Source organism: Oreochromis niloticus, linkage group LG8 (genome assembly GCF_001858045.2).
Source record: "Oreochromis niloticus isolate F11D_XX linkage group LG8, O_niloticus_UMD_NMBU, whole genome shotgun sequence".
In the NCBI taxonomy this organism is placed as follows: domain Eukaryota; kingdom Metazoa; phylum Chordata; class Actinopteri; order Cichliformes; family Cichlidae; genus Oreochromis; species Oreochromis niloticus.
Window position 1 is genome coordinate 27,518,345 of NC_031973.2, and position 23,120 is coordinate 27,541,464.

The 23,120-nt window shown below is 41.5% G+C and overlaps 1 protein-coding gene across 3 annotated transcripts in view; it reads right to left on the reverse strand.

Annotated features, from left to right (window-relative positions):
* fmn2b (formin 2b) overlaps positions 1-23,120 on the reverse strand; it is a 67,348-nt gene that overhangs the window by 7,451 nt on the left and 36,777 nt on the right. Inside the window, exons 13-16 of one of the 3 annotated variants that reach the window (XM_005463642.3) lie at positions 23,022-23,081; positions 9,434-9,554; positions 9,063-9,155; positions 4,100-4,151 (exon numbers count right to left, since the gene is read on the reverse strand). In XM_005463642.3, the coding sequence (XP_005463699.1) occupies positions 4,100-4,151; positions 9,063-9,155; positions 9,434-9,554; positions 23,022-23,081 (326 nt within the window). The remainder of the gene's footprint in view (positions 1-4,099; positions 4,152-9,062; positions 9,156-9,433; positions 9,555-23,021; positions 23,082-23,120) is intronic. The other 2 variants (XR_003221267.1, XM_025909537.1) reach the window with 2 other exon arrangements.

A 23,120-nucleotide genomic window follows, 5' to 3' on the forward strand; every position in this document is an offset into this window, starting at 1 on the left:
TAAAAGATGTTTTTCGGAGATAGGGGAATCAATTTCATCTCTCAGGGCTTCATCTAATTGGGGAATAGACAATTGATCAAAGACGATATTAGAAAATGGAAACTGCTCCCTCTGTCTTTGATTGGTGGAATAAATGCAATTAGAATGTTGTCTCTGCCACGATTTTTATATCTTTTTCAAAACCTTCCTATTTATTTGCCACTTAATTTTTTTAAGCAGCTTGATTCATTGATTCTTTCATTCATTTGGGCAGGAAAACCCCCTCGGATATCCAAGGCTCATCTTCAAAAAAATACTTCCAGCGGGGGGTTGGGTCTCCCTGTGTTTAGATATTATTACTGGGCAGCAAATTCAAGAGCTCTATTGCACTGGCAGTGGGGTTCGCCTACTGATTACTGTTATGATAAGCTTACGATCTGGCTCCAGGTAGAGGCAGCAACAGTATCTGAAGCCTCATTACCGGTCTTATTGTTTTCTAACACGGGTTCTTCTAATAATTCTATCAGTCGTAATTTTGTTGTTAAACACTCCTTAAAGATATTAAGTCAAATTAGGAAATCTCTTAAACTACCTGACTTTTCAGTAAGAATGCCAATAATACATAATTACTTGTTTAAACCAGGTAAAATGGATAGGGTGTTTTTAGAATGGGGGGGGAAAGGGATTGAAATGCATTGAGGATTTGTATATAGATGACAAATTTATGTCTTTCCTTCAACTTCAACAAAAGTTTCAGTTACCTCAATCACATTTTTTTCATTATCTTCAAATAAGGAATTTTGTTCAACGAAACTTTTCAGACTTTCCACTGAAGCCACTAAGTCATACTTACTTTGATATAATTCGGAAAGCAGATTTTAAACATCTGATATCTCAGTTTGTCAAGTGCTTTACAATCCCAGTTGATTCTGATCGAATTAAGAATACATGGGCTGAAGACCTCGGTGTTCCTCTGTCTGAGGACCAATGGTCAAATTGTTTGTCCAATATTCAGAAAGGCTCAATAAACGCCAGATATAAACTAATCCAGTTTAAAGTCATTCACAGATTACACTTTTCTAAACTTAAACTTAACCGGATCTATAATTCTGTATCCCCCTTATGTGACAGATGTAATATCAGTGAAGGTTCCCTTGCACATCTATTTTGGCATTGCTCTGTCTTGAAAGCTTTTTGGAGCCAGATTTTTACGTGGTTTTCAAACCAATTTAAGAAAAAAGTACCACTAGATAGTACACTGGCTATACTTGGATCATTTGCATCAATCGAATCTTTTTCCTTTTCACAAAAACAGATAATTACAATGGGTATGCTGGCTGCAAAGAAACTTATTCTTTTACAGTGGCGGTCTTCTTCGGCCCCGTGTTTTAAAAAGTGGCTTAATGAGATGGTGTCTGTGGCCAGGGTGGAACAGATAAGATTTGATAGAAAGGGGACTCTGGCGAGTTTTTGTACAATTTGGCAGCCATTTCTAGAATTTTAAAAAAATTAACTGATCATAATTTATGCCTCACACTCCGCGTGAATTTTCTTATTTTATTTTACTCTTTAGTTAGTTAATATTGTTATAATTTTTTTTCTTCTGTTTCTTTTTTCATGCTTATAAGTTCACAAAGGCTAAATGTAGTAATTGTCCTCAGTTGAATCTGTATAAGCATGCTGTGTTTAATTTAAAAAAAAAAAAAAAATTTTTTTAAAAAACAAGAATACTTACACTATAACGTTAATTAGAAGTGTAATGCAAAAAAACTGGATTTTTACGCCGATTTTGAATTTTACTCAAATACAAATACAAATACAAATACTTTTCCCCTCTCAACAAATACAAATACTGGCTGCTTTGCACATCTCTAGTATATAGTGTTTATGCTATTTGAATAACTTCTGACACTCAGAATGAAATATTAAAATAATTACTGATGAACCATAATCAAAATTTAAAAAGGCCTGAAATATATGACACTTCATGTCTAATGAATAAAGATTATGAAAGGAACTGTAGGGTAGGGTAAGGAGGAGAAGGCAAAGGGAAAGGGATCGTCTGTAAATTCTAACCAAGTTTTGAATTTGTAGGCTTTCTCAGGTGATTTGACATATTTTACTCCTAACCAATAGCTTTTCCTATATGTAAACAGTGAGTAAAAAGTGCCAAATGCAGCAATTAAAAAAGGATTCAAACCAGGTTATCCTTGTTTACAAACCTAAAACTTGTGTCATTAATACCTCTTTAATAATATTAATAAATTTTATTTATGAGCGCCTTTCAAGACACACAAGTACACTGTACAATAGATAAAAACACATAAAAGAACAATGACACAATGAAGAACAATAAAACAAACGCACAAGATAAAATTAACAAACAGTGGGTTCACAGTGAATATGCAGATTTGAACAGATGGGTTTTGAGTTGAGATTTAAACTGGGGGAGAGAACCAATGTTTCTTATATCTGGGGGTAAAGAGTTCCACAGCCTGGGAGCAGAGCAGCTAAAAGCTCTGCTTCCCATGGTGGTGAGGCGGAAGGAAGGCACAGAAAGCTGGATAGAAGAAGAAGATCGAAGTGAGTGGGTAGAAAAGGTAGTGCTTAACAGGTCAGAAAGGTAAGGAGGTGCGAGGTTATGAATGGCCTTGAACTGAGCAGAAGAAGTTTGTATATTATCCAGAATTTCACTGGGAGCCAGTGAAGTTCCTGAAGAACAAGGGTGATGTGCTGGTAGGAGGGGTTCTGGTGATAATGCGAGAAGCAGAGTTCTGAACCAGTTGAAGCTTATGGAGGGATTTTTGGGGGAGACCATACAAAAGAGAACTGCAGTAGTCAATATGGGAGGTAACAAGACTGTGGACAAGAATGGACGTAGACTGGGTGGAAAGAGAAGGACATAATCTGTTAATGTTGCGTGGATGGAAATAGGCAGAACGAGTGAGATTATTGATGTGAGATTTATAGGAAAGTGAACTGTCTAGGATGACACCAAAGCTCTTAACCTGAGGAGAAGGGAAAACTGTGGAGTTATCGATAGTGAATGAGAAATGGTTCGCTTTCAAAAGGTTGGATTTGGTGCCAATAAGGAGGATTTCAGTTTTATCCTCATTGAGCTTGAGAAAATTAGAGCTAAACCAGGATTTTAATTCGGATAGACATTCTGTAAGGGAAGAAGGTGGGAGGGAGGAATCAGGTCTGCAGGAGAGATATAACTGGGTGTCATCAGCAAAACAGCAAAAGTGAAGATCAAATTTGCGGAAGATGGTACCTAGAGGAGGATGTAAATTATGAAGAGAAAAGGGCCTAAGACTGAACCTTGGGGTACACCAGAAGTGACCGAGAATAGACGAGGGCGGAATGATTTTAGTTGAATAAACTGGGAGCAGTCAAGGTGATATGATTGAAACCAGGCCAGGGGTGTGTCAGAGATGCTGAGAGAGGAAAGTCTGCTAAGAAGGACAGAGTGAGAGATGGTATCGAAGGCTGAGCTCAGATCTAAAAGGACGAGAATGGTGAGAAGACCAGAATCAGCTCCGATTAGAAGATCATTAGTGACTTTAAGTAAAGCAGTTTCTGTACTGTGACATGAATGAAAACCAGATTGAAATCTCTCGTAGATGTTATCGTTAATCAGGTGTGAATGAAGTTGAACTGCAACTACTTTATCGAGCATTTTAGAGATGAAGGGTAGGGTAAAGTTGGTAGGGTCTAAAGAGGGTTTTTTCAGTATGGGAGTTACTGAAGCAATCTTGAATATGGAGGGAACGATACCGGTGGTGAGTGAAGAGTGGATGATAGAAGAGATGAGTGGGAGTAAGGAAAAGAGGCAGGATTTCACAAGCCCTGTAGGCATAGGGTCAAGATGACATGTGGCAGGCTTTGATTTACATAAGGACATGCACACTTTATATGTTAAATGTAGAGAGCAGTCTAAAAAACATTGCTGACTTGCATCTGTTACACAGCGGTGGGGATAACTGGTTGGTACAAACCAGTCAAAATATAATGGTATTTGAGTTCTGTGCAATGTTTTAATGTTTTTCTGAAACTAGATCATATATGTTAAAGAGACAGTACTATCACAAATATAACAAATAAAGAAGGTCGCTCTTACAGTTTATGAGTGCTGCTGAGTTGAGAATCCAGCATCTCCAGTTCACTTTTAGCTAAGAAAGGAGGAACAATACATGAAGTCAATATGTGTGTAAAACATGACACAAAGATTGGATTTGCTATCATGATTGTCCATTTATTCCAGTAGAAAATTATATGCTCTGTCCTCAAGTGTACTCATACTATAGACACCTTAAATTTCAATTCAAATCAGTTTTAATTATATAGCACCAAATCACAACAACAGTTGCCTCAAGGTACTTTATATTTTAAGTTAAAGACTCTACTTGGTGAAGTGGGAAAGATAAACTCCCTTTTAACAGGAAAAAACCTCCAGCTGAACCAGGCTCAGGTAGGGGCAGCCATCTGCCTCAACCAGTTGGGGTGATGGGAGTAAGAGAGGATAAAAAACACACTGCGTAATAGAGCCAAAGATTGATAACAACAACTAATGATTAAGTGCAGAGTAGTGTGTAAACACAAAGTGAATGAAGAACCACTACTCAGTGCATCGTGGGATGCCCCCATCAGCCTAAGCCTAAAGGTCACCTTAGGCTTAGGCTGAAGCTTTAATCTTAAAGGGTCATTTAAAATTAAGCATTAATGTAAGCATTAATTAATGGTAGGACTTCTTTCTCCAAAAACACAAAAAATCTTACTTATAGTATAAGAAGATTATTTAAAACACATTAGAAAGGATCTTATCCCCCCTCACTAGATACAGTCACCATGCAGTTTGTTAGGTACATCTGTTCAGTTGCTCATTAATGCAAACAAATCAGTCAATCACATGGTATGTAGACACAATCAAGATGACCTTCTGAAGTTAAAAAGTTAAAAAACAGGAAATCAAGGCAACAAATCACATGAACTCACCAAAGTTGGACAATAGTAGACTGGAAAAATACTGCCTGGTCTGATAAGTCAATTTTAATTTCAATTTTATTCATGTACAATAACAATCAGTTCCATCTATCCATCTTCTTCCGCTTATCTGGGGCCACTTTGCGGAGGCAGCAGCCTAAGCAAAGAAGCCCAGACCTCCCTCTCCCCAGTCACCCCCTCTAAATTGTCCGGGGGAACACCTAGGCCTTCTCATGCCAGCCGAGAGATATAATCCCTCCACCCCTGGGGCCTCCTCCCGATGGTACATGTCTGGAAACCCTCACCCAGGAGGTGCCCAGGAGGCATCCTTGTCAGATGCCCAAACCACCCTAACCCTTTAGAGGAAGCCCATTTCTGCCGCTTGTATCCATGATCTCATTCTTTCGGTCACTACCCACAGCTCGTGACCACAGGTGAGGGTAAGGGCATAAATCGACTGGTAAATTGATAGCTTCACTTTTACACACAGCTCTCTCTTTACCATGATGGACCAGTACAGCGTCCACATCACTGCAGCTGCAGCACCAAAACCACCAATCAGTCTAAAAAATTTAAGCTCCTCCACTTGGGGCAGGAACTCGTCCCTCACCCGGAGTGGGCACTCCACCCTTTTCCAGCTGAGGACCATGGCCTCAGATTTGGTGGTGTGCTTGTCATTCCCACTGTTTCACACTCAGCTACGAATGGTTCCAGTGTGAGCTGGAGGCCATCACCCAATTCAATTCAATTCAATTTTATTTATATAGCGCCAAATCACAACAAAAGTCGCCTCAAGGTGCTTCATAGGTGCATAGAAAAACCCAACAATCATATGATCCCCTATGAGCAAGCACTTTGGTGACAGTGGGAAGGAAAAACTCCCTTTTAACAGGAAGAAACCTCCGGCAGAACCAGGCTCAGGGAGGGGCGGCCATCTGCTGCACCCCTGTTGGGGTGAGAGAAGGAAAACAGGATGAAAGACATGCTGTGGAAGAGAGACAGAGATTAATAACAGATATGATTCGATGCAGAGAGGTCTATTAACACATAGTGAGTGAGAAAGGTGACTGGAAAGGAAAAACTCAATGCATCATGGGAATCCCCGGCAGCCTACGTCTATTGCAGCATAACTAAGGGAGGATTCAGGGTCACCTGATCCAGCCCTAACTATATGCTTTAGCAAAAAGGAAAGTTTGAAGCCTAATCTTAAAAGTAGAGATAGTGTCTGTCTCCCAAATCCAAACTGGAAGCTGGTTCCACAGAAGAGGGGCCTGAAAACTGAAGGCTCTGCCTCCCATTCTACTTTTAAATACTCTAGGAACAACAAGTAAGCCTGCAGTGTGAGAGTGAAGTGCTCTAATAGGGTGATATGGTACTACAAGGTCATTAAGATAAGATGGGGCCTGATTATTTAAGACCTTGTATGTGAGGAGCAGGATTTTGAATTCTGGATTTAACAGGAAGCCAATGAAGGGATGCCAATACAAGAGAAATCTGCTCTCTCTTTCTAGTCCCTGTCAGGACTCTTGCTGCAGCATTTTGGATTAACTGAAGGCTTTTCAGCGAGTTTTTAGGACATCCTGATAATAATGAATGACAGTAGTCCAGCCTGGAAGTAATAAATGCATGAACTAGTTTTTCAGCGTCACTCTGAGACAGGATATTTCTAACTTTAGAGATGTTGCGCAAGTGGAAGAAAGCAGTCTTACATATTTGTTTAATATGTGCGTTGAAGGACATGTCCTGGTCAAAAATGACTCCAAGGTTCCTCACAGCATTACTGGAGGCCAAGGTAATGCCATCCAGAGTAAGAATCTGCTTAGACACCATATTTCTAAGATTTTCAGGGCCGAGTACAATAACCTCAGTTTTATCTGAATTAAGAAGCAGAAAGTTAGTGGCCATCCAGCTCTTTATATCTTTAAGACATTCCTGCAGTTTAACTAATTGGTGTGTGTTATCTGGGTTCATGGATAGATAGAGCTGCGTGTCATCTGCATAGCAGTGAAAATTTATGCTATGTCTTCTAATGATGCTGCCTAGGGGAAGCATGTATAATGTAAACAGAATTGGGCCTAGCACTGAACCCTGTGGAACACCATAATTGACCTTAGTGTGTGAAGAGGACTCTCCATTTACATGTACAAATTGGAGTCTATTAGATAGATATGATACAAACCACTGCAGTACAGTACCTGTAATACCTACAGCATGTTCTAATCGCTCTAATAGGATATTATGGTCAACAGTATCAAACGCAGCTCTAAGGTCTAGCAGGACAAGCACAGAGATGAGTCCACTGTCAGAGGCCATAAGAAGATCATTTGTAACCTTCACTAAAGCTGTTTCTGTGCTGTGATGAGCTCTGAAACCTGACTGAAACTCTCCAAATAAGCCATTCCTCTGCAGATGATCTGTTAGCTGTTTGACAACTACTCTTTCAAGGATTTTTGATATGAAAGGAAGGTTGGAGATTGGCCTATAATTAGCTAAGACTGCTGGGTCTAGAGATGCTTTTTAAGTAAAGGTTTAACTACAGCCACCTTGAAGGCCTGTGGTACATAGCCGATTATTAGAGATAGGTTGATCATATTTAAGATTGAAGAATTAATTAATGGCAGGACTTCTTTGAACAGTTTTGTAGGAATGGGGTCTAAAAGACACGTTGATGGTTTGGAGGAAGTAATTATTGAAGTTAACTCAGAAAGATCAATTGGAGAAAAAGAGTCTAACTTAACATCAATGGTACTAAGAGTAGCTGTAGACGATATTACATCTGTGGGATGATTATTGGTAATTTTTCCCACGAAGACACATCATCTGTGAAAAGAAGACATGAGATTCTGAAAGCCTTCCTCCACTTGGTTACACCTAGAAATTCTGTCCATGAAAATTACAAAAAGAATCACTGACAAAGGGCAGCCCTGCTGGAGTCCATCACCCACTGGAAATGAGTCCGAATTATTTCCGGCTATGCAGACCAAGCTTCTGCAAAGGTTGTACAATGATCGAATGGCTTGTAGCAATGGGCCAGACAACTCATACCTCCCACAGTAAGCACAACCCACAGGACACGGTCGAATGCCTTCTCCAACGTCCACAAAACACATGTAGAAGGTTGGGCAAACTCCCATGCACCCTCAAGTATTCTCGAGAGGATAAAGAACTCATCCAGTGTTACATAACCAAGACGAAAACTGCATTGTTCCTCTTATATCCGAGATTCAACTTACAGACAGACTCTCCTTTCCAGCACTCTGGCATAGACTTTCCCAGAGAGGCTGAGGAGTGTGATGTCCCTATAGTTGGAACACACCCTCCGGTCGCCCTTCTTAAAGATGGGCACCACCACCCCGGTCTGCCATCCCAGAGGTACCACCCCTGATTTCCAAGCAACATTGTAGAGGCATGCCAACCAAGACATCCCCACAACATCCAGAGCCTTCAGGAAATCAGGGCAAACCTCATCCACCCCAGGGGCCCTGCCACCAAGGAGTTGTTTAATTTCCTCAGTGACCTCAATGCCAGAGATAGACAAGGGGGGTTACCACCACAACAGGCACCAACCACCTTTGGCTTTGGCAATGGAGATGCTGAACATGGTCCACTCGGACTCAATGTCCCCAGTCTCAGCCTCAGATTGCTGGTGAAACTCTGTTGGTAGTGTATGTTGAAGATCTCGTGGACTGCAGCCTCTGCCAGGCGTTCCCAGCGCACCATCACTATCCCCAGGTAGGAGCACCCTAAAGCACCCCACCAAGCGACCAAGGGACTCCAAGAAGGCTGGGTACTCTAAACCGTCGTTTAGTGCATAAGCGCAGATGACAGTCAGGACCCATTCCCCGACCCTCCCGGAGGGGATACTCGCTGTATGTGTGCTTATGCTTTATGCTGTAATGTAAAGACACTACAATACCATACTTTCAGACTGTACTACCATCCAATATAGCACCTGCTTGACAGAAACACAATATTTACATCACGGATAAGCAACCTGCAAATCTAGAGCAACTGCATGGTGATATCATGTAAATAAGTGTATGTATCTATGTATGTATGTATGTGTGTATGTATGTATGTATGGGGGTTACATCATTTACCTTGTTTGAGGAAATCATCCATCTTTTCTTTGAAAGGCTCCAAGTTCTCCTCATCTGAAATCTTACACACTTTTTCGACTTCTGATATGCATGCTGAGAAAATCAAAACAGTCAACCATTGAATGAACCATTTCAGCTTTATCAATATATTTCATGCACGCATGGAAGTATGAATCATGTTAAACCACTACAATGCCCCAAAATGGTTTTAGTTTGATTTTTAAATGGACTCAAAGACTTGTGACATCATTTTGACCTTTGAATGATGAGAGGTAGTCAGGTAATGGGTATTGGTCAGTTTCCAGGAAATTAATGCTTGTACAGTAAATGTATGTCCTTTAATCTGATGGAAATGCGACTACTTGTGTTACCTCTCAGATCCTTCCTGAGTCGTGCCAGATCTTTCTGAAAATCTTCAAATTTCAGCTGCGAAGCCTGAAACAGGTCATGAGGCTCAGGAAGAGGATACACACATGTTTCCCTGCCAGCATCCTGGAAATCGACAAATCAATTAGGGCATAATACAATTTTTGAAATGAATCATTGATGTCTTACTGTTGGAATAACCATCCCTAGCATGCTAGATGTTAGCAATGCAATTTCATATGTATATAAATGAAAAATAATTATTATAAGCATGTAATAATGTATAATGTATATAGTATATATACATATATACTATATACATATGTGAGTACATTCCCGGGACTAACAAGCTGATCTACACCACGGCAGCAGTAATCAGTGAGATGCTTGGCTACAAATTGAACAGCCACAAGGAGTAGTCCCCTCCATGGAGAAGGAGGCTAGAGGCCAAGATCAAACTAGCACGCAGGGATAGCCAACTATCAGAGCTGCAGAAAGGTGCAACAAAGAAGGTGCCTAAGGAGTACAGCAAGCTGTCCATACCTGAGGTCTTAGAAACTGCCAAACAAAGACTGACATCCTTGGCCAGCCGCTTGAAGAGGAACACCAGAGAGATCGAAGGCAGGAGAATTAACCAGCTGTTCTCCACAGAACCAGCCAATGTGTACTCTCAGTGGCAGGGGAACAATATGAGAACAGCACCACCAAGGCTGGAGACGGAACAATACTGGAAGAGCATATGGGAGAAGGACACAACCCATAATGGCAATGCTCAGTGGCTAGTGGATCTTAGAGCAGACCACAGCAACCTCCCTGAACAGGGTCTGGTAACCATCACATTGGCAGACATCCTAGAAAGGGTCTCCAGTATGAAGAGTTGGACATCACCAGGCCCTGACATGGTTCACGCCTACTGGCTGAAGAAGCTGACTGCATTCCACGAGCGTCTGACAGCACAAATGAACCAGCTGCTAGTTGATGAGAGACACCCAGAATGGCTAACCAAAGGCCGGACAATCCTGATCCTCAAGGACCCCCAGAAGGGTCCGGTCCCATCCAACTACCGGCCAATAATCTGCCTCAGTACCACGTGGAAGCTCCTGTCAGGCATCATAGCAGCTAAGATGAACAGGCACATGGCTCAATACATGAGTGGGGCACAGAAAGGGATGGGCAAGGGTACCAGAGTCACAAAACACCAGCTACTGGTAGACCAAGTAGTCAGCTGAGACTGCAAGACTAGGCTCACCAACCTTTGCACTACCTGGATTGATTACAAGAAGGCCTATGACTCAATGCCCCACACCTGAATCCTGGAATGCCTAGACCAGGGGTCGGCAACCTGCGGCTCCGGAGCCGCATGAGGCTCTGTAGTCTTTATACTGCGACTCCGTGGTCTGGGAAAATAAATTGTAAAAGTATTTAGCTGAAGTGTATTTTATTTGTGTTAGTTCTTTTTAAACTTGTAGTTCTAAATTGGAAGATTATCATGATCTTGAATTATAAAAATAAAATGATATTTTATTATTTTTCGTCGCTCAAAATAAGAGTCACACTCGCGGAAGCCGGTATATCCGCCATAACACCGTGCATTTATCGAGACTTTCAACCCAAGTATGGAGAAATGTAAGAAAAGAAAAATATCTGAAGAAAATAGAACATTTAATGATGCCTGGGCAGATTTGTTTGCATTTACTTCTGACGAGAGCGGCCTACCAGTATGCCTGCTTTGTGGATTGTCGATCTTCGGATCCACATACGTATTTTGAGCAGCTATTCCCAACCATGAACTATGGTAAAAACAAAAACCGCTCACGCCTCACAGACGACAGCTTACAGTCCTGCGTAAAGATGAAAGTGACTTCGTACAGACGCTGTGCGTAGAGGTTCAGGAGCAGAAGTCCCATTGTAAACATATCACGGCAGACCCGATGATGTTTGCATGAACACGCTTTACAGCTTCTCTTTATTGACCACTTTTCACACACGGTTGCTGTACGCATGCAGCCGGCTGTAGCTTTCCAGCTCACAGCCCGACACATAACACAACAGCAGAGAGAGAACAGGCTTTAAGGCGGCGAGATGTGATTGCGGATGACGCTCAGGTGCGACCACCTCCCCTGCAGAGGCACTGGAGGTCATGCACCGCCATATACATTAACCAGGTAAAATAAATATTTATGCAGATATTTTGCAAATATTTATTATTCATTTTTTAGGAGCATAGTGCTTTTTTCCAATTGTTTTTAAAATTCAGGTCAAGGCTCTGCTACACGCTCTGAAAACCCAAAGGCGATATAAGGATGACGACTGAGTTTTTGTTTGCTACATGAATAATTTAAGTTCAGCTTCTTAATTCATTTAAAAGAGACCTTCAACTGGATGTTTTTCTTTTTTGTTATAATTTTTTAAGAGTTCAAAATGTGTTCATTAAATAAATAAAATTTCATTTTCTTTGTAGCACTTCATGAATTTCATAAGCAACACACTATAGTTGTTTATAAAAAGCATGATGGTAAAAAACAATGTATGCAGTGTTATCTTCATTTTAGATGTCAAAAAGTATTTGCGGCTCCCAGTGTTTTCTTTTCCGGTTCCAAATGGCTCTTTGGGTCTTAAAGGTTGCTGACCCCTGGCCTAGACCTATACAAGATCAACAGGACCCTAAGAGCCTTCATCAGGAACTCAATGGGAATGTGGCGGACAACACTAGAGGCCAACTTCAAGCCCATAGCACAAGTCACCATCAAGTGCGGGATCTACCAAGGAGATGCCCTGTCCCCACTGCAGTTCTGCATAGGCCTGAACCCCCTCAGTGAGATCATTAACAAGACTGGCTACGGATACTGACTGCAGAATGGAACACTTGACAGCCACCTCCTGTACATGGACGACATCAAGGTGTATGCCAAGAGTGAATGAGACATCGATTCACTGATCCACATCACCAGGATATACAGCAATGACATCGGAATGTCATTCGGACTGGAGAAGTGTGGTCGGATGATAACAAAGAGAGGGAAGGTAGTCAGAACTGAGGGGATCAAACTCCCAGACGGCAACATTGCAGACATAGAGGACAGCTACAAGTATCTGGGGATCCCATAGGCAAATAGGAACCATGAACAGGATGCTAGGACAGCTGCAACCACCACCTGCAGAGGGTCAGGTAAGTCCTGAGGAGTTGGCTGAACGGTAAGAACAAGATCCGGGCTGTCAACACCGACGCCCTGCCCATGATCAGGTACCCTGCTGGGATAATAAGCTGGCCAAAGGAGGAGATAGACGCCACTGACATCAAGACGAGCAAGATCCTGACTATGCATGGAGGGTTTCACCCCAAGTCCAGCAGCCTGAGGCTGTACACTAAGCGGAAGAAAGCAGGCTGGGGACTGGTGAGTGTCAGCACCACGGTCCAGGATGAGACAAGGAACATCCAAGAATACATCAGGAAGATGGCCCAAACAGACTGAGTGCTCAGTGAATACCTCAGGCAGGAGAAACCCAAGAAAGAGGAGGAAGAGGAGGGACCATCATGGAAGAACAGGCCCCTGCACGGTATGTACCACCGGCAGATAGAGGAGGTGGCTGATATCCAGAAATCCTACCAGTGGCTGGACAAAGCTGGACTGAAAGACAGCACAGAGGCACTAATCATGGCAGCACAAGAACAAGCTCTGAGTACAAGATCCATAGAGGCTGGGGTCTATCACACCAGGCAAGACCCCAGGTGCAGGCTGTGTAAAGATGCCCCTGAGACAATCCAGCACATAACTGCAGGGTGTAAGATGCTAGCTGGCAGGGCATACATGGAACGCCATAACCAAGTGGCCGGCATAGTGTACAGAAACATCTGTGCCGAATATGGCCTGGAAGTCCCGAGGTGAAAACAGGAGACACCCCCTAGGGTGGTGGAGAATGACCGAGCTAAGATCATGTGGGACTTCCAGATACAGACGGACAAAATGGTGGTGGCTAACCAACCGGACATAGTGGTGGTAGACAAACAGAAGAGGAACCGCCGTAGTGATAGATGTAGCAGTTCCCAATGACAGCAACATCAGGAAGAAGGAACATGAGAAGCTTGAGAAGTACCAAGGGCTCAGAGAAGAGCTGGAGAAAATGTGCAGGGTGAAGGTAACAGTGGTCCCAGTGGTAATCGGAGTGCTAGGTGCAGTGACTCCCAAACTAGGCGAGTGGCTCCAGCAGATCCCGGGAACAACATTGGAGATCTCTGTCCAGAAGAGCACAGTCCTGGAAACAGCTAAGATACTGCGCAGGACCCTTAAGCTCCCAGGCCTCTGGTAGAGGACCCGAGTTTGAAGGACAGACCGCCCGCAGGGGCGAGAGGGGAATTATTTTTTCTTATATGGTCTATTAAGTATGTTTCTGAAATAGCTCCTGTCTCAGGAGAGATAGCTCCTAAAATTTTTGCAATAAACAATTACATGTATCAAACAGTGAAATTTCATTTCTTGCACTGACTTTGCTTTTCTGCAACATATGACACACCAGAAATGTAAATACACTCATCACAGGCATAAATGTCATTGTAATTTGGGGCTTTTTAAAAACTATTTCAATACACTATATATAGTGAAGCATACTGTGGTACTGAAGGTTTTCAAATGTCTCAATGAATTTAGCAAAGCTCTAAGAAGCAGAACTGTAGATTTAAGTTGGGAAGGTCTCTTGGAGGCTTGTCTAAACAACTGCAGAGTTCAAGATTATCAAACAGCAGTGATGGGAATAACGGCGTTACAAGTAACAGCGTTACTAATGGCGTTACTTTTTTCAGTAACGAGTAATCTAACTAATTACTATTTCTATAGTTACAACACCGTTAGCGTTACTAACAGGAAAATGTGGTGCGGTCGCGTTACTATTTTTCAACAAACAGACGGTTAAAGCTGCCTTCAGCTTACCGCATCTTATATCAGTTGTACGGAAGTAGCCGTAAGTAATCTGGATGCTACAGCTTTAAGCAGCTGCGCGCTCCCGCGGACAGCAAACACTTTCTAGCATACGATCACTTTTTGGCACAACACCTGGAGCTAAGGGGGCAAAACAATCACATGAGTGCTGCTGTTTGACTGAGGAACAATAAAGTAGTCGTGGTAAGCCAATCACATGACCACTTGTAGAGGACAAAGCAACAAGGTGATATATACCAGTTTTTAAATTGTGTTGATAGGCCACGTAAAACCAGAGTCATGATAAACAATATATACGCAGCGTTTTTTCCTGAATAGTTTCGTCACGTTTACTGTCTAAGGACAGCACTAGCAAGCACTCTCTGCTTATGACCAAAAAACCCTCAAAAACAGCCCTTTCATGTTGGTGGAAAAATGTACAATGTCGACCAGTCAAAAAATTATATGGCAACATGACATTTGGTTGTTTAGGAAGAGGGGGAAGTTTTAGGAGTGATGGCGAGAGAGAGAGAGAGAGAGAGAGAGAGAGAGAGACAGCAGAAAAAGAGAGAGAGTTTTGAGATGTGAGAGATTTGTGACGTTTAGCGTGTTTGGAGTGTGTAGTTAATGAGTTGTCTTGTGTAGTTAATGTGTAGTGTTGTGGATAGTTTTGTGTTGTGTGTCAGAACAATGCAGCAACTGCTGAATGAAAACAGGAGGAGTGATACACCTGCTGCTGTCAGACCTGCAGGTATCAGGCTGTGATGTTCTTCTTTATAGTGGACAGAAATTGTTTTTTTGGAGTGGCACAAAATATTGTGTGGCATCTTATTGAATGCAGAACACCTGATTGTCATGTAAATAGTTTGATTTTAGATCAATTGTGTTAATATAGTATGTCAAAATGAAAACATAACTGTAAATTCAGACACGTGAGGTTGTGCTGAAAACAATGATACTAAAGAAGGCAAAGTAAATAGTTTTTATTTATTAAGGTGAAATGTAGCGGTAAAATCAAAAGTAGCTAAAAATGGCCAATTATAACCTGGACCCCATGGTTAAACTTTTTTTTTTTTAAAGTAATAGTTACTTTTCAAGTAATTAATTACTTTTAGAATCTTGTAACTCAGTTACTAACTCAGTTACTTTTTTGAAGAAGTAACTAGTAAGTATAATTAATTACTTTTTCAAAGTAACTTGCCCAACACTGTCAAACAGTCATATGTAAGTTATATGAATGTCACTATTTTGCCAAGGACTGGAATAAGACTCAAACTATCACCCTCAGAAAATTAGAATGTTCAGAAAATGTTTGTCAACTACCAACTACCAAACTGCTGTAACACCAATATCTGCAGTAAGTGAATGTTATATTGCATCTGTGTGAGCTAACCACACCTTATGTTCTAGGCGTGGGTCCTTATCCTTTTCTGAATTAGAGCTTTTGTAACTTGTAATTGGGCAGTCCTTTTGTTGTTATCTGTTATAGTTCACTGTAAATAAACACACTGAACACTGAATCCTCTGATTCTACATTTGAAGTCCAGTCAGTCCCTTAGTTATGACCAGTGTTGGGTAAGTTACTTTAAATTAGTAACTTAGTTACATTACTAGTTACTTCTCTAAAAAAGTAACTCAGTTACTTCAAGTTACTCGTTACTTTCAAAGTAACTAGTTACTAGGGAAAGTAACTTTGGTTTTACTCAGAATTCTCTTGTTAATGTGTTGCTTCCGTAACTGGATACCCAGCCAGACTGCCAGTCTTCTAGCTTGCTTACTTGCCACAAGTGCACTGTGCCACCTACCAATAGAAAGGAAAAAATAATGTGCACATTTCCACGAGAGAAATCCCACGCCTGGACCGTCGTTGACCGCTGCCATGATTCTAGCCTGCTTTTTACATCCAACACAAAAACTGCAGTCATGGTGCTTTTGATTGTACTCAGAACTTGGAAATTCTGCCTTCTGAATAGGAAGATGTAGGTAACACCAGACTGCAGATGAGCTGCATACAGAGCTGGACTGGGACAAAACAATCGTCCCGGGCATTTTGACTAGAGACCGGCCCACCATTATAGGAAAAATCATAAAGCCTTTGAATGAAAATAAACACTGTTGTGACAGTGATGTACACTGTTCTGATGGTATATATGTATCAATCTATCAATTGTTTGTTGTAAGACTCAGATAATTATTTTTTTTAAAGCGAGACATTTTAAATGAGAATAAGAAAGTATTTCTTTGTTCCCCCCTTTCCCTGTTAATGCCCTACCTGGCCCCCTGGCATCACTTTGCTAGACCCGCCCCTGCACAGTTACCAGCTGTCAGCTACATAGAAAAGGATCCTGGTGTTATTTGTCTCTCAGAAACAGTTCATAACTTCCCTTCAACTCATCCATGTCACCTAAAAGGTAAACCTGTTTCTCCATCACCTGTTCAGCTCTGATGATTCAGTAAGGACATCTCCTGGTTTCATCTGCATGTTTGCCTCTCACCAGATATACAAACCGATATCATGACCAGCAGCTTTACAGCTGTGGCTCCAGCAAACATCAGCTGATACTAGAAATTAATATTAAATAAATTCTAACAACAGCTGATCAAGCTTAAACGTGCTGCTGTTGTTTAGCGCGACATCTGCTGGCTTCCTCTTACTGGCGCAAAGTGGGCGATAAATAAACAAGAGAGAAAAGCCGATCAGCTGATCATTGATCAGTTTCGTGATTGAAGTAGAAACAGGAGAGGAGAGAATGAGAGAAGAAGAGGCAGCTGTGCAGCTTCAGCTTTGTGTCTTTTTCATTGTAGCTGAAGTCCGGGACAAACTGTGTTCCTTTTCACCTCAGTACGAAACGCGTCATATTTTCTCTGAATACCAGACGATTCTGTTTGGCAACTCTAATAATTAACCGTATGAACAAAATAAAGTTCAACATCAGTAACATAGCACCCACACAGCTGTATAGAAACTCCGTCATGCTAGCTAGCACGCAGTACGAAAATGTCAGCATACCGAAAATAAACTCCACCTAAACTTGGTTTATATCTGACCCAGATAGACTGCAGGTCATAACTTCTTACCTGAAGTTCAGTTCACCTGACACGCGGACCGGCGGCTTCGGGTCTCTCCTCTTGCCTCCCTTTTCCTTCATCCACCTGCTGGCCTCCACCACTTGCTAATGTTATTGAATCTGTGGAAGCTCCGCGATATCCACCACACGAAGTAACGAGTAACGAGCCTATCTAAATCCCAGTAACGAGTAACGCGTTCCTGGTTTTGGCATAATAACTAGTTACCGTGCTCGTTACCACAATAATAACGTAGTTACTGTAACGCGTTACTTAATAACGCGTTAGTCCCAACACTGGTTATGACAGAACAATCAGGTCATAAAATGGAGTGAGAATTTCAATTTCAAATTCAGTTTTATCACCAACAACAACAACAACAACAACTCAGTCAGGACCCAGTACAAGCCTTAATGCAGGGGAGGCGTGATGAGCTGATGCAGCTCTGGTGTATCAGCCTCCCAGCAGCGGCGCCACAGACCCGCACCAGCACAATCGTGTCCTGTCTTTCCCCAGCCATAGCCTTTGCAAGACACCTAACCATTGCTGCCTCCAGAGAGCGCTCTCCCAACCCCCAAGGTGTTCCCCGGTGAGTTAGAAAAGAGTGGACGTTTTTTGACCCAGTGTTTTCTGGTATTTAGACAAAGTTGTACTCATGCTACTGACAGTGCCAAGTTGGCTTTTTCAGTGGAGTTATTATGCAATTGTGTGCTGAGATGGGCACAGGCTGTTTTAAAGACCTATACTAAGCTCTCTTATAATGAATTCATTATCAAATTTAGGGCAGTGTTCTGCTTGCAGTTAGCCAAGGTAAGCGTGTTATAGCAGCTGATTTTTGTTCCAATTTGTCCCAATTGTTTTTGGATACTGGCAGAGGAGACACACTGGGAGGAAAAGGTTGTGATAATAACTTTTGTTCTTGGTGTGTGTAATGATCTGAAACGAGAACTGGCCTAAAAAGGGTTATATCACAATGTGGCTGAAGTTTTCAGAAAGGATTTGGCTCCTTCCTTTTCTTCCCATCACCCATATGACTATGCCACAGAACTCTGTTCTCACTAGTCACCTTTACATCTTGACTAAAACTGAATGCAAGGACTAGAGAAACACATCACTGACTTCCTAGCGCCTGGCATCATTCGACCATCCTCGTCTCCTGTTGATGCAGGGTTCTCTTTCATTGGGAAAAATAACAAGACCCACTAAACACTGGACATCAGATAGATGTGCAGATCATGTTTATATTGGAGAATTGGTCAGTCCATGATCAATTCTGGACATCTATACAATGTTCAAACTAGTTCCACAATTTCAACGTCCAACTATAACCCAGCTTGGACATCACTATGACTGTCAGGGCTCTGTGTGCGGGCAGGCAGGGATGGAGGACCCAAATGCAGGACTCGTGGAGACTGAATGGCAAACTCAAAGAATCTCAGCTTTATTGCTGGCACGAAACAAAACATAAACCAAACTGAGAACGCTATGACAAGAACACAGAGGCAATTCTGAGGGTATGACATGACAGAGAGCAAAGGAAAACACAGGGCTTATATACACAGCGGCGTAATCAGGGAATGGGAAACAGGAGGGAGACACAGTTGAGAGAAAGTTGTCTTGTGACAATGATGTTCAACATTTCCACTTTAGACCGGGTCATTTTTTGGATGTCATGTGATATCTATGACAGATGCACGTAATTTACATGATTAATAAATGTAACTTATCAACATTGTTGTTATCAACATGATACATATGAATACTTTGGACATAATTTATTATGTTTTAGCCTATTGATTTATTCAGTACATGTGGGTTGGGTTTTTTGTTGTTGTAATTCAACATTTTACTCTTTTTCTTTAACTGGTTTATTTACTTAACTTATATGTTTGTAACCAGGTTAAAACTGTCATTTAAATTGTTTAAATATGTTGAAATATTAAAAATGTTGAAATACATGTTAATATGTAAATGGTTAAATAATGCCTGATAATGGTTTAAGTATTTAGAAAAATGTTCAAATTCCTTTTAAATGAAGCGCAATGTGTTTAATAATTTTGAATGAGCATTTGCATTAAATATGGTCATTTTTACAAGTATCCTGTTTTATCGCGAAGAGTTAATGATTGTATGACAAAGTGAACATGGTTTTGATTGGTAGCTGGACTGAGAGAAGCTGCAATGGAAAGTATGTGAAGTTTGTGCAAATTTGTTTGGACTATATGCTCGACAGTCTTTGTCAAAAACCTCCTTTTGCAAACTGCCTATGAGCCGGGGACATTTTTTCTTGAAATCCACTGCGCATGTTTACTTTAGTTTTAGCATCAACAACCTGCGCCGTATTAGCGAGGTTCACTTATCACTTTGCATTCCTTCACACATAACTGTTTCCCATGTTTCCAAAGGGTGGAGGGCATGTTTTCTGTACCAGTTATTTTCCTGTAGGTTTTTGGCTCAACAGCTAGTTTGAACTGGAAATACATTACACCTTTCTATGTGTCTCTAGTTATCAAAAGACGTCCACATTTGGGCTACAAATAGCCCACACACGGAGGTCTGACAGATGTCAACACTAGTCGTTCAGTAGATGTTTAAAAAGAGACGTTACTTGGTGTTACCAAAACAACTCTTTCAGTGGGCCAAATTTAGATGTTCGAAAGTGACATTTTAAAGATGTCAGTCCACCACACTCATTTTATGCAGTGGGGATGCTATGGCCATGTATCAGCTTCCAAGGTCAGAATGATAAAACCATCAAAAACAAATATCCATTATCGCTATTATAATTTAGAACTGTTGCAGGGAGCAACAGTTCTAAACTCGAGCTAAAAAATGCTTACCACTTTGTTTGCATTGAGGAGAGAGACGATTACACAACTGAGACGTTTTGAAAGTCATATCATGCCATTTGGTCTCAGTAATGCTCACGCTGTTTATCAGACCCTTGTTAATGATGTTCTTCATGACTACCTGAATTGTTGTGTTTTTGTTTGTCTGGATGATCTCCTCATTTTTGCCAGCAAACTGTCTGAACATCAACCTCACATCCATCAAGTGTTGGAGTGTTTGCTGGAAAATAAACTTTATGTCAACGGTGAGAATTGCAAATTCCGTGTTAAAGTTCCTTTCCATTGCTGAGAAAGAGCAGATCAAACCTGACCCTGCAGACTTTCAAGCTGTTTTGGACTGGCCTATTCTACAACCTGTAAACATCTCCTGGGGTTTGACACTGGTTTACCTCAATCTGGTGGTAATACTGTCTTTCTCACTAATAACTACTATATTTTTCAAACTTGCTCATTCTGTTGCCCTCTCCAAATTCCCTCCTGCACCAGAAACAGCTCAGCTCTTAGTGGACCATGTCTTCTGTCTTCATGTGATCCCTCTGGACATTGCCTCCAACTGGTGGCCATGGTTTACATCATGAGTTTGGAAGGAGTTCTGCTCTATTGTAGGTGCCCAGGCAAGCCTCTCTTCTGGTTCTCACCCATAGACTAACAGATGAGTCAAAAGGGCAAATCAGGATTTGGAAGCAGCTCTCAAGTGTGTTGCTTCTTTGAACCAGTCCACCTAGAGCACATAACGTACCTGATAGAACAGTGGTTCCCAAACTTTTTTTGCCAGGCCCCCCTTTGTTTTATAAGAAAAATGTTCGCCCCCCCCCACAAACACATCCTCCAAACACACACACCCATATTTTGCTCCATTGCGGTTTATTTCACACCTCCAACATTTAGTAAATGATTAAGCAAATACAAGTAAACGGCAATAAATTACAGGTAGTAATAAAATATACTACTAACTCTTTTACGCTACGTCCACACTTACACGGGTATTTTTGAAAACTCAGCTGTTTCTATGCGTTTGGGCTTTTCGTCAACACGTAAACGGCGTTGTGATTCACCGAAAACGGAGATTATTTAAAACTCCTTTTTTAAGTTTACGTGTGGACGAGGAATACAGAGTTCGTCACGCAACGTCAAAGGTATGTGCCTCTTTTCACGTCACGCTGTGCACCACGTTATTGTTTACATGAGATGAATTGCAGAATGGCAGATAGAGACAAAATACTGTTACTGTTAATCTATCTGCAGTTTTTACACGCTTACATATACACACGCAGTTACTGTCCCTGCATTTAGAAAGGCAGAGGCGTCATGGTGTGATTATTTTACGGGTAGTTGTTTTTTTTCCTGTGTAATAATATTCAACATTGCTGTCAATACATTTTTCAAAAAATGTCTCTCTGTGCAAAATGGTTTCAAAAACATAAACAGCTGTGGGATACTGTTTGTCTGTGATTTGAACCGGGGGAACAAATTACTGCAGGATCAGCCTGATGTTATTTGTATCTCACTGTAACCTTACTGCATAAAGAGCTAACATGTCCAAAATGTCAGGAGTAGTTAGTTATTACAAGAAGTGTTTGTGAACTAAAAATCAACATTGGATCCTGTTTGTCCGTGATTTGGAGAGCCCAGCGCTGCTCCCGACGCAGGGAAAACTAATTTTGCAGGGGAGACCTACCTTGGCACTTGTGCAGGTGAAGCCAAAGGGAAGATATGCTTCACCATATTTTCCTGTCTTTGGCTTGGAAGGAAGTTGGTTTGGAAACATATTCAGCGATGCTTCATCTCCTGGTTTGCGTTTGTGTGGGAGCCCCGTCAAAAACCTGTCCATTATGCTAGCAGTGTCCAAGCGTTCTTTTTTTTTTTTCTTTTCATACCGCGCCCCCCTGCAATGGCTCTGCGCCCCCCCTAGGGGGCGGGCCCCACACTTTGGGAACCTCTGTGATAGAATACGTTCATAACTCCATAACATCCCCGGGAACTGGTCCCTCATTTGAGGCATCCCTTGGTTGTCAGCCACCACTGTTTACCACCACAGAAGGTGAAGTTTTGTTCCATCTGTTCAACATCATTTTCGTCATTATCACAGCAACCCACGCTGCACTGTTATGGACGAAGGAGCAAAACAAACAACTGGTGGACTGTTGTTGCACTCCTGATCCAAACTAACTGCCCAGTCAAAAGGCTTGGCTTTCTACTAAGGACAAATCTCTTAGGACCGACTCCAAGAAACTCACTCCTGGTTACTCTGATTCTTTTGAAAGAGAAGCTCAAAAGGACCAATGTCTACTTGTTTGAGGTTAACCTCTCAACATGAAGATATAATATAATCCATGTATCTCAACTAAAACCCAGTTTCTCCAGTCTCTAGGCAGGAAACACACCAATTTATATAAACTACCAATTTTGCCAAGAAGAATGGTTGAATATTTAGCCAGAATTATATCAGAAGCACAAACTTCTCTTCAAATATTGGGGGAGGTATGTGGATATAATTTTGACTGTGCGGATTAGAGAAAATAAAAAATTAATTTAAACTTGTGCACCCAGTTTTTGTTTGTCAACGTCATTAAAGATGTATGCTGTTCAATCATTCCACCCCACAAAAGAACAGTTCGATTAAATCATTAAAAGCAGCAGAATTACAATCTCATTCATGCCCATGATGAGTTTATGTAAACGTCTGACCACAACTACGTTTGTGAGAATCGACAGCACAAATCAGTCAGTCTTAACAGGAGAGGACAGAATATGTGAAAATTTACCTCATCAAAGTGTCGGAGGTAATATGCAACAATGTAAGACAGAAGACTTTTCATGCCGTCCTGTATGTGGAAAAAACACACATAAGTTTAGAGGAGTGA